This window comes from Tachysurus fulvidraco, chromosome 24 (assembly GCF_022655615.1).
Source record: "Tachysurus fulvidraco isolate hzauxx_2018 chromosome 24, HZAU_PFXX_2.0, whole genome shotgun sequence".
Taxonomy (NCBI): domain Eukaryota; kingdom Metazoa; phylum Chordata; class Actinopteri; order Siluriformes; family Bagridae; genus Tachysurus; species Tachysurus fulvidraco.
The window spans coordinates 12,321,162-12,339,502 of NC_062541.1; the positions used below are offsets into that span (position 1 = coordinate 12,321,162).

The 18,341-nt window shown below is 36.4% G+C and overlaps 1 protein-coding gene across 4 annotated transcripts in view; it reads right to left on the reverse strand.

The window, feature by feature from the left end:
• The window catches only part of csmd3b (CUB and Sushi multiple domains 3b), a 403,012-nt gene that overhangs the window by 164,075 nt on the left and 220,596 nt on the right, over positions 1-18,341 (reverse strand). For all 4 annotated transcript variants that reach the window (XM_047808110.1, XM_027175911.2, XM_047808109.1 and 1 more), the window contains 2 exons: positions 17,335-17,459; positions 7,882-8,003 (listed from right to left, as the gene is read on the reverse strand). In XM_047808110.1, coding sequence (XP_047664066.1) covers positions 7,882-8,003; positions 17,335-17,459 — 247 coding nt within the window. The remainder of the gene's footprint in view (positions 1-7,881; positions 8,004-17,334; positions 17,460-18,341) is intronic.

The window sequence follows — 18,341 nt, forward strand, 5'->3', positions numbered from 1 at the left end:
TCGGTCTTTAAATCTAATTAACGTTGTTACACCGTCTGTAAAACAATAAATGGACCGCTCAACTGCTCGATGTTAGACGCTAGATGTTCATATTACGTAAAGTAGTACAGCTGGAAGAAAATCTCATTTGCACATCTTTTCCTATTCACATCACCCACCATCCAAAATCAAGATTATTTTACAGAATGATATGAATGATATTTTACAGTATGTTTTAAACCCCTGTTAATTATATGCCACCTTTATCTTGAAAGTGCTATATGACCTGACACATGAAGGCTGACCTTTCCTTCTGTAAACGCAATTACGAATCGGTGACAATTATGAGCCAGTAAATGTCTCGGGCTATAACACTCAGCAAAAGAGCACTATGCAGCTCCCATTGTGTGTACAACTGCACTTCCAAGTCTTCTGTCAAAGTAGTACAGCTGATAAAACTCTCAAAGGCCTAATTACACGTGGCACTAACACAAAAATAAAGGAATGCCTCTCACACCTTATTGTGCTAAAAATCAACAATGCAAGTGTGAAAAATGAGCCTCTATAGAAATCCTTCTTTAGGGATATAACACTTGGGGTAATTACTGATGGCTCTCGACTTTATCACTGGAATTCCTCACAGTTCTACAATTCTGCAAAACTTTGTGTTAAAATAGCTTTAATATTTTTAAACGTATTTAGTATTTTATCTTAGAAAATGTCACTAAACCAAATATACTGTAGGCTAATTTAAGTTATTTCCAAATGTAACTTATTTCCAGCTTTAAATTTCTTAGTTTTTTTAACTGGACGTTTTAACAAATTAAATTGCTTTAAATTAGCAATACAAAATTTGGGAATACAAAACAATATCTTAAAATTAGTACAAATATCTAGATAAAAACTAGATAAATGTGACTATTTTGCTTAAATTGCTGATATGGGATTGTTTGTAGTATACAGAGTATAGTATGCTTTTATAGGTTGTAAAAATAAGTTTGTTTGTTTGTTTGTTAATGAATGAATGAATGAATGAATGAATAAATGAATCAATCAATCAAAGTGTTTCCATTCCATTCCATTCTACATTTTGTAATTTTTTTTTGTAAGATTCAGGCTTAATAAAATTGCATTTTTATATAGTGGAATGTGTTGTAAAGTGTGTTTTAGAAAAATACTAGCAAAATCATGCATTTAAAAAAAATCTTGTTCTGTTGCTTTAAAGCATTTTGAAGTACACTTGAATTAATTTCATTTTATCATGGGTAAGTTACACTTAAACACAAATTTGGGCAATACTACTGCTTTTTACAAAATAGAGTTAGTACAAAAATAGTTCCATTTTCTCACAGTTTAAGTTTAACTATCATTAGTTTGGCTGCAAGTGAACTGAAGTGTGCTGTAGCATAATTAGGTTTAGTGTACTTTAGTGAACTTCAGAGCAGTCTTAGATTAAATTACCCAGTAAATTGTTTGAGACAGGCAAAGTCTGGAAAAATTTGGCACAAGGAGCAGAAAAACATGGATAAAGAAAGTGTGTGTGTCCTCAAATGAATAATAATCCACTAAATTTGCAGGGTGATGATATTGCCTATTCACAAAAGAGCCTATTCATGTATTATGTGTTGTTTAAGGATCATAAGCTAAATGACCCAGAATTGAGCCCTTGAATGTACATTATATGAGCATTAATACAGAGTTGACATCCCTTTTGTTGCTATTAACATCACAACTTTTCAGGGAAGGTTTTCCACTAGATGTTGGAGTGTGGCTGTGTGGATTTATATCATTTAGCCACAAGAGCATTAGTCAGGTCAGATGTATTCACTGATATATTGTGAGGAGGTCTGGGATGTAGTCAGTGTTCCAGTTCATCCCAAAGTGGTTCAGTTGGGATTGTCTATGCCAGACACTCAAGTTCTTCCAATCCAATTCGTTGTGTCCAGTTTTGGACCTCCAAGGTCCAGTGGAAGGAACAAAAAAATAAATAAAAATAGCATAAAAATAGATTGTAGATAACTGTGTACTGGGAAGCAATATGGTTGGCATTCACTTACATTTGCAATATGATTTTGAATATGATGTGAGCTTTTTAAATTATGCTTTGTTGTGATAACAGACATATGACCTTCCATTAAATCAGTGACAGTTTATTCAGGGAAGCAGAAAAAAAAATTAAGCAAAAATACGTATGTAAATAATTCTGAGCCATAATGAGCCATCCCTCATGTAAAAGAGGCCTGCGGCAGCTCAGTCAAGCAGGAATGTGCCCAATCTTCAGGATTTCATTCCACCAAAGTATGAGCTGTGCCTGATTCCACTTGTTTAATCTATTGGTTTCTGTGTACAAATGACCGATAGGTTGTATTACATTTACAGTACTCCTGCTTACTGAACAGAAAACCTGAGGTTACATCATCCCTTTAACTATGCGATTGCTGCCTGTTTTATCGAATGCAAAGTTAGCAGATTTTCCACAATTTATTTCTTAGTAATCAACAGACTGTAATTAATGGCAAACCAGATTCAATTAAATACGATTTTTATTTATTTAGCACTATGAACAACAGACATTGTCTTAAAGATGAAATTCATATGTAGGTTTAGTTTTAACATCTAATCAGCAAACTAGATTATCCAAAAGTATACTGAACTTGCATGGCAAAGAAATCTTGAAAGAAGCCAGAAAATCTATAAGACTGCAGTATCTAGGTGATATTATCCACTGAAAGGCTGAGACATGGCCATAAATATTTTTCTGTGAAGTGTAAATCTCCTTAGTTATCCATTTACCAATCCACAGAATAAGTAAGTGAATTTAATTAGCTATACTTAAACATAGTTCTACAAATGAATATCTTTTCAAGCTTTTATTTTTCCAAATTAGCATATAATTCCCAGGTACTCTCTCGATTATTTCTGTACATATATATAGAAAAAAGGAAGTTTCCTGGTCCCTGGCAACATTTTTAAAATCCAAGGCTGCAGGAAAACAGTAACACATTTTTCTACTTTCTGGCAGTCAACCAGACGTTTCACAGTATCCAAATAAATAGTTGAATGAAGTGGTAGAAGGAAGTGAAGAACATCTCTTTGGCTCACAAGGCGGTTATACTATCTTCCATCCATCATACAATGGCAAAGAGTCTAGACAATTTTACAGCAGCCCCCTGAATACTGAACTAGTTCTGCACATGCATCAACTGTAAAGCAACCACTGGCAACTCCAAACTTTCTGCACCAAAGTTTCTGGCCCTGACTAGAGTCTGGATAAACGAATGGTGAATGGGCAGAAGACAGAGGTGTGAAGTTTAATTGGGGATTTGAAATGGCATGTGGCAGCATACAGTCAGAGACTCGCTTGTCCTCCGGAAAGCATTCGATTCAGCTGGGTATAAAACTTATTTATGGACATTGGTGCAGACAGGTGCAAAGAAGGTCAATGGAAGCCATTTACTAAAGAGGAGAGAATGTTTGTTTTCTCAGATTTATTACCTAGGAGTATCGCATCACAACCATTCGAGAGTAAGCCAGACACTAAGGCTTTAGCTTGAAGCTTACCTGAGTGCACTTGTTTGTTATACTGTACATGGGAGGTCGGTTATTTGGAGATGGATGGCAACATTAATGACTCATGTCAACTCAAATCAATTACAAGGTGCAGCACTGGGAAGACAGAGATGGCTGTCCTGCTGTCACAGGTGTTATTACAAATGTGGGCAAGGGGGATATCAATCCACAGGTCCTGGGCCATTTCACAGTCTATTTATCAGTATGCACTCTTTTTTGAATGCCACCGCTGGCAGTCCTGTCACTCTGTAGCAGAATAGTCATTTTCATGGATAATAGAATGTGATTTTTGATAATGGAGTGACAACAGGCAGGGGATACTCAAAATGTATTTACATATAATTATGTCATAAGAAACCATTTCTCAAGCACACACAAACCTAACAGCCTTCATACTCAGACTTGGCATAGACATACAGAGGTTTGCAGAGAAATTAAACTGAAGTACGACTATAAAAGTCACGGTGGCACAAATCAGACTGGTTCTGCCTATACATGCACAGTAACTAACAAATTCCTAAGTCCAGTTCATGGACATGTAATGATGAGTGAGTATGGGGAGAGGGCTCTTAAGGCCATACAGGGAGGCAAAAAAAGGACAGAGAAGGAGACAAGGGCTATTAATCAGAAAGCAAAGAGGAATCAGGATGATCAGAAGAATAGCAGTAGTATTATTTCTGTGCATTGTTAATGGAAGGACATACAGTACAGACCAAAAGTTTGGACACACCTTCTCATTCAAAGAGTTTTCTTTATTTTCATGACTATGCAGATTCACACTGAAGGCATCAAAACTATGAATTAACACATGTGGAATTATATACGTCATAACAAAAAAGTGTGAAACAACTGAAAATATGTCATATTCTAGGTTCTTCAAAGTAGCCACCTTTTGCTTTGATTACTGCTTTGCACACTCTTGGCATTCTCTTGATGAGCTTCAAGAGGTCGTCACCTGAAATGGTCTTCCAACAGTCTTGAAGGAGTTCCCAGAGATGCTTAGCACTTGTTGGCCCTTTTGCCTTCACCCTGCAGTCCAGCTCACCCCAAACCATCTCGATTGGGTTCAGGTCCGGTGACTGTGGAGGCCAGGTCATCTGGCGCAGCACCCCATCACTCTCCTTCATGGTCAAATAGCCCTTACACAGCCTGGAGGTGTGTTTGGGGTTATTATCCTGTTGAAAAGGTGGTGTGTCCAAACTTTTGGAAGGTGTGTCCAAACTTTTGGTCTGTACTGTATATATATATATATATATATATATATATATATATATATATATATATATATATATATATATATATATATATATATACACACACACTTACCTTTTACTTTATTAAGAACACTGGAACACTTGCTTATTTGTGCGACTATCAAAAGCACAATACAAATACTAGTTTGAATACTTGAGCAATTGCTAATCTCCTGAGATTTTCACACACAACGGGCTCTTTAGTTTATAGAGAATGATGTGAGAAAAAAAAGGATTTCTGCTGCAACATATAGATGCCAGGGTCAGAAAGTGTTGTTAACAGCATGAATCCATGGATCCAATCTGTCTTGTGTCAACAGTTCAGGCTGGTGGTGGTGCTGGTGTAATGGTGTGAGGAATCTTGTTTTAGCACACATTTGGTCCCTTAATTGAGCACTGTTTGAATTCCGTAGTCCATCTGAGTAGCGCTGCTGTCTACGAGCTTTTTTTATTGTGACAATTTACCCATTTTATAATGATGCCTTCCAAAAGGATAATGCACTTAATTTATTTGTCATCTCAGAAAATCCAATAGAGCATCTTTGGGATGTGCCAGAATGGGAGAACCAACGCATAATCAAACCTGACAAATCTGCAGGAATTGCATGACGCAACAATATCAACATTGACCAGAATCTCAGAATTTTCCCAACATCTTGTGGAATCCATGTTAAGAAGCTCTAAGGCTGTTCTGAGATAACGTGGACAATACCCGGTATTACTACAACGTGTCTATTCTAATATTATTTAAAAATTATACCTCTGATAAAGACATTTTTAATTCCCACAACTTCAGTGGCTGGGCTAATATACTGTATCTGTAACACCCAAAGACTTTATTTGATAATGTACTGTAAAGTGTACAAGGTTTTTTTTTCTTTAATTCAGGTTAAAGATATTGTATATGAGCATAAAAGTATTTCTCCTCAGTTGATTTAATATAGCATGAAGGCTCCGTTTGTGTAGCAGCTGTGAGTAATGAATAGTGTTTTTGTTTGGAAAAGGAAAGAATTTTGTGGGAAAAAAAGACAATCTCTAGGTTTAAATACGATGGCAATATTCAAGGAAGAATTTTCTGTTTTAAATGACAAGCAAAAAGATTAAACAGGTAGCAGGTGGCGTTGTTTAACTGCCCATTCGCACTGAGAAGGAAGTGTTAAGGGACAAACTAGAGGGTTTATGACTAGCATGGTACACCTGAGCCCTCTCATATATATTTATGTGAACTCTCTTTCTTACTCTCCTTCCCCCTGAGTGTTTAGTTGAGCACGTGTGTATATATGTAGTTCCACATTGAGAAAAGCCAAAGTTGAGCTGGAAATCTACATTGTGATTCATTTACGAACAGGTTATTGTTTATCTATAGTGCCAATGACACGTGAACAAATAAAAAAAAAAAGCTCACATACACTTTCAGCCTGGATCTGTTGTATTCTCTGAGCAGTGTGCTGCTTCTGAGAGTGTTACAGCCAATATCTACTTTTGAATATTTAGTAAGCTATTAAAATGCAGTCACTGTAAAGAAACAGTCCATGATTCGTATTATCTTCAGAGCACCAGCCATCTGTTGTATCCAGTACAGTTACAGTACATGCATCAATAAAGTACATTTTTTTCCAAAAGTATTTTATCACAATACAGTACATGTATGCACACACACAGACACACACAGACACACACAGACACACACACACACACACGTATATAACATATATATCTGTCCTGCTCCTGAAGTTCATTAGTCTACTCAAATTGGAAGTGAAATGCCCCTTTAATTCCCACAAAACGCTAGTTCACAGTCAAAAACCATAGGATATCATTCTACACCTAGTCGAAGAATGTAAACTCAGTGCTCATCAACAGATATGCTATATCCTGAAATTCTACCTGAATATCATCGTGATCATACCATCCATGTATTTAACAATTTGCGAGTCAAGAAATCAGATAGCTGCGTATCTTATGCAAATTTTTAGTTAGAACCACCGTTCAATCTAAGCTGCATGTGTGTGGTCACATGTCTGATGATGCTCCCATGCAGAACACAGACACAAAAATCTGCATAAAAATATTAGTCAACTGGCGTGGCGTACAGGTAATTACAGTGCACTCCAGGCTTGACTCTCAGAACAGCTTTGTGCTTTTATTATTTTTTGATACCCCAAATAAAAACACATTTCAAAACAGTCTTGAATTACTGCCACAAAAATGTCCGTCCCAACCGCAAAAAAAAAACATTATAGAAGGGTCAGCCAAAGAAACATGAGGGAATATAATCTTCCTTCGTTAATTTACTATCATTTCTAAAAGGTGACTTTTAGAACACTTTTACCACCTCCAAGTTGTAAGCATTTATTAGCGTATTGTCTTTGTCCATGTGTGGTATTTAGATGAGTGTAAATGTAAGGCAAAAGAGGTATCAACTCAATAACAAAATTTATCATCTACATTTTAGCCTCTTATTTAGAAAACAGGGAGGGTTTGTTTGACATACAATAAAAATGACAAAAAAAACGCAACAGCTTTTTAAAGCTGAGAAATCTAGCAATATAATATCCCTTCTTATGACGATCGGAAACAATTAAACATTCCTGACATTTTATGATGTAAAACAATTGAAATCTTATATTCAAAGCAAAAAATCTTGAAATGAATTTTAAAAATTGAAAACAACAACAACAACAACAAAAAAGTGTTAATTTTTTTACACTGCTCTTTTGCTGGCTTTTAGTTGGGCTGTTTGTAACCTGTATATCATGATACATATTGTGTATCGGCCAAAATGTATTCAGGAATCATGATATATTTGTCATATTGTCAATCCCTAGATTTCCTTTTTTTCCTAATATTCATTGACATCATCAATGGAGAAGACAGAAGCAGACAACCTCCTAACATTTCTACATAATTAACTACTGGGAGAGAACTGAGAAATGATTTACTTATAGCAGTTGAATAGTTGAAGCCAAAGTGTCTGTATCACCTTGTGCTCAAGCGTAGGATAGAAGATAACGTCGAGTAAACGCAAATATCAGGAGAAGACAGTGGAAGTGCTTTCTGAAAGACAGTAAGGCATTACCTTGTTTGGGTTGCTGGCTGTAATGATCCACACACACTGGGAGTTGCTCTCATATTGAATAGGGAAATTTGGAGAGGTGAACGTTCCTGATGGACCTTGTAGATTTGATCCACATGTCTTTACTGTAAAATAAACAGCAGAAGACAGGGTTAATGTTACAAGAGAGAATACTTTTTAATCTTGACTTGTCAATACTAACTTCACAAATTACAAAACGTGACTGTGACTGCGTGACATATTACTCGACCATTCAAGATTCCTGTATTTGTCAGAGATTCTCATTGAGAATGAGTTAATTGAGACCAGCTTTAAGCCACACTTGGGCACAATTCATCATCTTAATAGACAAATGCCAATAATAATTTGTTAAACATGCTCACTAAAGTCTCTTCCTCCCAGAACCAGTGACATTGACATCTAAAAATGCTCAGAAAAGGATCAGTTTAGTCATCCCGCTTTTTGTCCCTTTGTACTGTCGGCACATTTATCATTGCCAATGCCAAAGTGACAGGGATCTAATGAAAGACAAGGCGGCATTATCTCCTATGGCAGCAGGTTTTGCTATCAGCTTCTGACATCTTGATTGCGTTTGAAAATAAATAACTCATTATCTCAGCCAGGTATAGGGGAAATGGTGAGGTCCTTCAAACCCAAAAAGACTCCTTTTCTGATCTGAAAGTCTTTCGCTTGTCAAGGCTCCTCATCAGAACCTCTGAGAAGCCACTTTCCAGAGCAACATTTGATGTTAAGTTTGGTCTTGGCTCAATGTCTCAGTATCAGCTCCCTTTTAGATGCATCCTAAAGTGGAGTATTGCGAGGATTCTGCCTAATGTTAAATGGAAATATTAAGAATATGTCTGTACATCCCTGCAGTCAGTGCCTAGTGTACAGTATTGTTTGAACACTGAATATGCAAATATATATGCTTACTTAGTTATTATAGAAATATAGATTGAACCCAACAGTGATGTTGATTTCTTGAATCCGGAAGCGTGGCTTAACGGCAACAACATATACAGCATGGCTCTGAAAGCATTTCATGGAGTAACATAAATATTGTATTACAGTTATAGTACAGTTTCTATAGTAACATCTCATTCACGGTGAGCTGTATATAGAAAGATCCAGATAATCTAAGCGCAAAAACAAAAAAACAAAAAAAAAATCAAGAATAATAATAATAAATAACGTGGCTTCTTTGAACACACTGACATGGTGAAGGTTTTTGTTTTCTGTCTTCAGGATAGAGGAGCTTTGGATTTCTGGTATCATGACAAGCTGGCTATTTCTGTCTTTAACATCAGGTTAGAATAAAAGACAGACTAACAGGATGTTGATAATCTGTGTCAATTGAATTTAGCAATAAGTCTTTTAAAAGCATGAGGTGTTAGTCAATAATTAATTAAAAATTAATTATTATCTGGTAAATCTTTGTGGTGTAGAAGGAATAAAACACTGTGCTGCTATCGGAAAAAGAAATTCTGAGAGATTCTGGGAATGATCATGGCTCATCATATGTTATTCCTTACATGGTCCATCAAGCCTAAACTAATATTCTATGTATGGCATGGCAAATGATAATGGGCTCCCAATAGCTTTAGATATAAAAAAAAAACTATAGAGAATGAACTGGTGGTGAACTCATAATGCCCTTGGGTACTCCTGAAAATATAGATTCAGGCAATTTTCTGCATCATTTCAATCTTCCTAATTAGTTTCTGCAGTCTGTAGCTGCTTGAACAGATACACCCGAGTGACATAAAGGTGATGTACAGTAAAGGTCAGGGGACCACCAAATCTGAACAAAATCTGGGTATCTATATAAGCAAAAGAGAGCTGCATGGGGTCTGGAAGCATACACTTACACACACTTGTCACTCACACGTAGTAAGATAGACCGAGTTGTGGAAGCGCAGTGGTAGTGAGAGAATGGGATTTCCTTTCTCATTAGCAGGTGGCCATATTCTTGGTGCATAAGGACCCCTAACAGAGAAGACAGATGTCCTTACAGCCTGCAGGCAGTAAAAGAGATCAGGCAGATAAAGGCCCACTTTAAGATACATGGGATGCAGCATGTGTGAGCTGTCAGTTTGTTTTAAAGGGTGGTGAAGTGCCATGCGGCAAAACACTGGTGGTATGTTCAAATCTCATTGACAAATCAGAATCCGATTCGAGCGAGATTATACACAATATTTAAAAAAAAAAAAAAGTGTTGTTTTTGGGTAACACAAACAATCAGATTTACAATTAGATCTTAGAACAACGACATTATCAGCTGAAAGCTACAGACAACTGTTCATGAATAGACAGATGTTTATTCGATTTTAGTTCAAATGAGTAAGGATTATGCTGAATAAGATAAAAAATAGAAAAAAGGACATCAAATATCGGGAATGCGATTAAAATGTATTCTCAAACGCAAAACCACCACGTTTGTGGAGGATATAAAATCATTTGCTCCAGACTTTAGACTAAGTTTTGCTGCCACTTTAATTCCTTCTGGCTTCAGAGTAAACAAGTAAAATGAAATAATCTCTCATAATTCCAAAGTTTATATCTCTAATTACTACTGCTTAGTTCATCTGTTCTACTGTGCCTTTTTGCACATGTATTTTTTGGCTAAATTTGCACTAACTCAGCACTGATACACATTTCATCCATGCATGTATTGTCTCTTTGTTTTGTCTTGCACATTGTTGTAGTGTATTGTTTACTGTTGATTGTTGAGCTGTACCAAACCTTGTTACCACCAACCCCAGTAGCTGACAAATAGGGAGAAGGAGGAAAAAGAAAAAAAAAAGACTTCATTGCGTAGCACTTTAGAGCAAAACTACTTCTGCTCCAACACCAGTCTGAAAAATAAATAAACCACATCCTTTATACCTCATCTTAACAAGAAAAATGGACATCTCTATACAAATCACACAACAAAACTACATTTTCCTAAAAGCTTCTCCATTCCAAAACACCACTTTATTCCAAACCTGGTATGTCTTGTTAATTTGTCTTGTCTTGCGATGTGTCGCCATAATTCAGGCAAATAAATTGCCTCTAAAATTCAACTCACATAATAATTTGTTCTCCAAAATTAATCCTTGGCCGAACATCTGTTGATACTTTTTCTTCTTGTTTGTCTGCTCTTGATCTATTAACTTAAACCTGTAACACTAAAGAAAAGGGCCCCAGAAGTCTATAAACACTTCAACAGCAGCTGCTTGCTCTTTCTACATGTCACCATTTTTCAGCCTGCTTTAGTTAAAGCTCTGACAAGAACTTATGGATGAGCAGGGGTTTGTAGAGCTGCTTCAGCATGCTGCTTCTGTATTTTCTGTGATATACAGTATATCTGCGCATGCTAGTGACATCTCTGACAGATCAATTAGGGCCTGCTAAATGAACGGCCTTAGCTGTGAACAGTTTGCCCATAGCCAAAAAGCCAAACAGAAATTATCTCTAAAAAGACAGGAGGGGGAGCAAAGAGTTTATTGCTTACACTACAAACTGTTAACACTTTCTATCCTACCATCTGAAAACCAGGGACTCAGCAAAAACAGGCACAATTACAAATTTATATATATATATAAAGTAGCAAGAAAATGAGATATATTCACGTCATTACATATACGAGTGTCGCCGTCTTGATGTCTCTTTTTACATATGTTCCAAACTTTTGTGATTGTAATTGTATAAATCTATAACTCTGTATTTATATATAGGACAAAAAGCTATATTTCAAGACAACCTACATCCATAAAAATGTATGTGTTTATTTTTTATCTCTAAGTAGAAAGGATTTAAGCAAAATGTTTAACATATAAAGTTAAGCATTATATGTTAAGCATGTGAAATGTTTAACATATAATCGTGTTTTTACATGAATAAAAAAGTAAAATATAACACTTTGACTAAACAATAATAAAATTATGTCAACAAAATTTGATGTGAAATTCTTTCTTCCTTGAGTTTCTTTCTCCATTCACAGTGAAATAAATATGTGAATTCTAACATGAAAGGTTTCATGAAAAGACTAGACCTTTTTGTTTTATTAAGCATGAAAATGTCTGTGTATTTAATGAGATGAAGCCTTAATTGTGTAAACCAATTTTTTAATCTAACAAAAATATTCGTTGCTTTAAAAAAATTACCCTATTTACCTGCAGTGACGGAAGCTCTATCTATCTATCTATCTATCTATCTATCTATCTATCTATCTATCTATCTATCTATCTATCTATCTATCTATCTATCTATCTATCTATCTATCTATCTATCTATCTATGCAGAAATTATACTCATTTCTTTAGGCTTCATAACAATGAATCTAACAATGAGCTAACTCAGCTAACAGTAAAGAAGTAATAAATGAATGAATGAATGAATGAATGAATGAATGAATGAAAGAAAGAAAAACAGAATATGTAATCCCATAACTCACCCATGCATACACTACTTTTCTTTAATGTTGTGATACTAAAAACAACTAACTTACTTATTCTATTCGATAAGACAAATATTAGACAGTATAAATACTGTATTGTATTCTACATGCAAGATACAGCACACCATATGTCCTATTACTATTAAAAATGTGAGGCATTTAATTTGTGATACGAATATTACTTGCCTTATATGACTGATATCACTCCAAATTTCTAGAAAACATATTACTGTGTATTTCCCACTGGCCAGAAACCAAACCAGCTGGACCCAATCAAAACAGAAGTGTGTTTGTGCATTAATTTGTTTTCTCTCCACTGCTGTTTATGGTCCTCCATCACTTTGATCACTGTGCTAGGAGGAAAGCATTCAATCAACACCTCTGAAGATTCCAAGAAATCACCATGTGCATAAACACAACATGAGTGATGAACCCAAAACCACATCAGTTATGGCTTAAAGACCTTCACAAAAAAGCAAATATCTGTTATTACATTAGGCTGATGAAAATCCAGAAGAGTAAAGACACCATCTGTCTTTTTTTTTTTAATGTGGCCAGATGCCAATGTGTCGCCTGGTGTGTCTAAATGCTGTCGATATGGACACAAGGACATCAGTCCTCTACAGTCATTTAACTATTCCCTTCAGTGGAGAGATATCAGTTTCACTGCGAGGTCAGCCTAAAGCTGGGCATTAATTCATTTTACAGCCTTGATCAGTGATGCTCAGGTCACTTTACAGTAAATGACCGTTCTGCACTGCAGAGCCATCAAGAATAAAGAAAAACACCTTTGTGTACTGGACTTAACAATTACTGAAACACTGGGAACAGGGCAAGACACCTTGAAAGAGACACTAGTCCATGCCCAGCCATTCACATAATTTTTTATATACTATACTGTGAAAAAGTTGGACACCTGGCAACCCATCACAGCCATATTTTAGAGGATGGCAATGGGGATTTGTCCTCATTTGGCCACTAGAGCGTGGGATTTGATGTTGGACTAGAAAGCCTGGAGTGCAATTGGTGTCCCAGTTTATTCCAAAAGTGTCCAGTAGGGTTGAGGTTAGGGTTCTGAAAAGGACATTTGAGTTCTTCCAGATAAACCTTGGCAATCCATGCAGTTAAGATCCTTTGGTCCGTGCAAGCTTTGGGCCTCACCTGTGTGGCAACAGTTTGGGGAACGCTTACATATGGAACTGAAGGTCAAAGGGTACACATATTATAAAGTGTAACTAATGACAATTTATCAAAGCCAATTCACCAATAGGATGTTACAAGTGCTCGGAACCATACCAGAGATCTCACATCTGTGAAATGGCAACACTTTACACCCCACTACCAATCTGGCCTTATACAGTTCACTCAGTATAAATGTATATTACTGAACATGTCCCACTTTCTAAGCATTGTTATATACAGTGTCTGATAACTACAGATATCGAGTTTTATATCAAATTACAGTATTTTCCGCACTATAAGGCGCACCTAAAAGACTTAAATTTTCTCAAAAATCGGCCATGCACCTTAGAGTGTGGAAAATACTGTAATATTTAATACTGGCAGCGATAAACCAATCAGAGGACATTACGTAATACGTACAGTGCGTACGCTTACCTTCGCCACACCTCCGGTTGGTACAGTATACTACCGGTATGTTGCAAAACAACATTTGTTTCTTCCTAACCATTATGCGCTCCACACTCCAGTCCAGTAGGTGGTGGTAAATGAACCTTAAGTTGGTTTGCCATCCGCCAATAAAAATCAGATGCTTACGAGGCACAATACAAACTCCAGGCTATCAGTTACGCGGTTGTAAATGGGAATAGAGCAGCTGAAAGTATTCAACATCAATGTATCTATGGTTCGGAAGTGGAAGAAGCAAGAAAATGTACTGCGCTAAGTTAAGAAGACACAGTAGATATGGACTTTGATGGATTTGTGGGAGAGGATTGATTAAAAATAATGTGTGTGTATTGTTAAACAGTAGAATAAAGTTCAACTAAACTCACTGTTTTGCTTCCGTTACCTTTTTTGGGGACCATAATGAGACTGCGTCTTATAATCCAGTGCGCCTAATGGTGCGGAAAATACTGTGATGCATATTACAAATAAGATGTAACAAGGAAATCAATAATGTGAGTAACTGTACCAGACTAGCATGAGTCACAGACTAGACAAAAACTCCCTTGAATTTATATCACAAGACTTCAGACCTATTGGCTTTTCATGACTTTCTAATGAAGTTTTGTGTGTCTAACGTGCAAGGACAATAATTATGACTTGAAGTTGTCCTTGTCAATCTACTGCATTCTAAGCCACAATTAAGCATAATCAGAGAGTCTGCATAGAAAACAGGAACTTTGAAACATATGTTTGTTTGTCCTTAACAACATCTTGTCACCATAAGGCCAATATGCATTAGGTAACAGCATTGATGCAATCACCAATGGTAAAGACATTTGCGCTCTTAATTTTTAATGGTTGCCAAGGCAACTGTGCTACAGATAAAGAAAAGAGAACCATTCTCGTTTGATGGATGCAAGTAAGAGAAACAAAGTGTTTATGTTCCTTTCTGTTGGCAGAACATCAGTTCAAACTCATTGCTTACTCTTTGCTTGAACATTGGCATAGTATTATGACGGGAAGTTCCAAAAATACTCTACAGTGTTTATTGCACCTTGATCTTTGATTACTAAACCAGTTTAGCATGACAATGTCCCTGTGCACAACACAAGCTCCATGAACACATGGTTTTTCCAAGGCTGGAGTGAAAGAACATAAATAGCGTTCACAGAGCACTGACCACAACCCTACTGAACACCTTTGTGATGAATTTAAAAGCAGAACGTACCCTGGCTCTCCTTGCCCAACATCACTGCCTGAACTCACTAATGCACTTCTGGCTGAATGAGTAAATCCTCAAGGCCGTGTTCCAATATGTAATGGATAGCATTCCCAGAAGGGTGGAAGTAACGATAACAGCAAAAAGGAAACTAAATCTGGAATAGGTCTCCACAAACATTTGGCTATGATATAAAGTTATATATAAAAAAAGAAACAAGAGAGAGAAATGTATGCTTCCAGTACTGAAGAAGTACTGAAGAAGACACTTTTATTAATTTATTATATAGAACAACTCAGTGAATTTCTGTCCTTTGCATATCCCAGCTTGTTAGAAAGTTGGGGTCAGAGCACAGGGTCAGCCATAGAACAGTATACAGTACCTGGAGCAGGCAGGGTTAAGGACCTTGCTAAAGGGGCCAGCAGTGGCAGCTTGGCAGAGCTGAAGCATTTAACTGTTAACATGCTTATCAGTAACCCAGAGCCTTAACCACAGAGCCACTACAACAGAACCAGCATTTAGTGCGGCTGCATTAAACAGGATTATCGGTGTAATGTGGAACAAATGGACACTATTAAGAGATACTATGTCAGATAACCCTATGCTGTGTGCTCATTTTTCTGCTAGCACTATGTCTCGTTGCCTGAGAAAACCCTTCATATGGCTAATAGTATACTGTACAATTCTTTTCTCTTTTGTACTTACCTCAACCCAACATTCAAGATTCCAGTGTAACTTTACCCCAACAATTACAGCATAATCTACTAATAAAAAAATCACAATTACTGCAAGAGATTATAAGTAAATAATAGGAAGTGAGTTGTCACTGATTATCAGAAGCGTTACGAGACTCATTGTCATCTCTTCACACCACTGTGCTGTGTTTACGCTAGCATTGGTGGGAAATAATCTGTTGATTAATTCAGTCACTTTTGTTCTGTTGATTCAGTTTCTTGTTATGAATGTCTTATTGGGCAATTGATCATGTAAATAATTTCTACAGTTGTCTAAAGAGAATACATAAGCACTCTTCAAAGTTTTGATGATGATGTGATGGCACAGGAGTATCAGGGATAGTTTAGATTTTAAAAAAAAGTTATGATATGTATAGTTAAGATATAATGTTAGATATAATGGTAGAAAATCAAATGTGGGCAAAACCTTTTTTTTTTTTTTAATTTACAGCGGTGGGTTTTTAGACTGCTACACATGATACTTGGTATCATGTAAAACTATCCATTTAAAAATAAAAAGAAATGGTATGACCTCCCCAGGTGCTAATTGATTTTGAGCAATGTGAGCAAAGTTCATGTACGGTTACAAATCGATGTTTCTGGCAGACAAATGCCGAGAGCCAGAGTGAAGACAAACTACAAGGTGCCGGGTTATATTATGTCCTAATATTCCAATTTGCCCATTCTCTCTACTTAAACACTTTATTGAAAAAGCACGTGTACACATTTCACGTAGAGTATTTGTAAACAACCACAGCTGGTTTCATTGATGGGAAAGATTAGTGATAGCTGAATGGAGTGCTCAGTATGGGGTAAAGATTCACATTGTTGTACAGGTGCTCCGAGCCAAACATTTAGGATACAGCCACACAGGTTCAAACAGCATGAGTCAGGCAAACAGGAGGAAATTGACGCTGAATTGATTCCAGGAAAATTCAATATGGTATAAAGGAAGCAGGACCTATTGCCCCTTGAAGCAAAACATTTCCTTCACTATTTGTTGAATGCAAAATGTCAAAAGTCTTGTGATGAAGAACTAATGGCCTTTTTGATAGAATAATTTAAAGTTAAATGATTTTTACTATCTGCTGAGAAACATACATTAGAACAAATGAGATCAGAAACAGGATGTTTTTATGATCACCAAAATGTGAAAGAACCCATTGTAATGCAGACCTTCTCTCTCTCTCTCTCCCTCTCTCTTTTTTTACCCCATCTCTATTATTCTCTCCCCTATAACTTGATTTTGATGTTGATTTATGCCTTCACCTCTCATCATATTATACTCACCACATTACATTCTGTAGAAACACGGATCAATCATAATGTATTTTAACACAATGTTGCCTGACAACTGTCTTTGATTTGACTGATTCACTGAAAGCAGAAAGTGTTTGTTGTTTAAGGTTTGGAGAGTTGAAGAGTAAGAGACTCACCTCTGCATACAGGTCTGTGGTCGCTCCAGGCAGCAAACACCTCAGCTACTCTCTGACATGTGATGCTCTTTGAACCCTGTAACACGTAGTCTTCATCACAGGTAAACTGGGCTGTGGCACCGATGCTTAGGAGAACAAAGAAATACGCACAAAATTAGTCACACATTCTTAAATTATAGCGCACAAACCATTAAAAGATACTCAAATAAAAGTCAGGAGAAGTAGAAGTAAACATGTAAAGAAACAAGTCGGACTTTCACTGATATGTGGATGACAAGCAATTGATGTATTTATATACCACAGATTTGTACTACAGAGATACAATATATGACCAAAGCCACTCATTAAGAAACCTAATTTAGATCCTGACGATCCATCAAATTACAGACCCATTTCAAACCTTCTGTTTATGTCCAAAATATTAAGAAAATATATGCAATATCTTTGAAGAGTTTCAGTCAGGGTTCAGACCACATTATAGCACAGAAACTGCACTTGTTAAAGTCACAAATGATTTGTTCTTAGCTTTGAACCAAGACTGTTTCTCCCTATTAGTTCTACTTGATCTATAGATCTATAGATCACAACATTCTCCTAGATCACTTACAAAATTGCACAGGTATTCAAGAACAAGCTTTAAGTTGGTTTAGATCCTACCTGTCTGACTGATACCATTTTGTACATTTAAATGAAAAATCCTCCAGTTAATTATGGGGTCCCTCAAGGATCAGTTCTAGGACCTCTGCTTTTCTCAATATAAATGTTTCCCTTGGGAGACATTGTTATGCTGACAATACCCAGTTATATATCTCTTCAAAAGCAGATGAAATATCTAAATTGTCTAATTTATATGTTTGTGGATATATGACCTTCACACCCATATGTGGTTCTTCGCCAAACTGTTGTCACTAATGAAAGCACATAATTGTATCGGATGTCTTTGTTTGCTGTAGATTTACAGTTTCCCTTTCACTGGAACTCACAGGACCAAATCTATTCCAGCATTA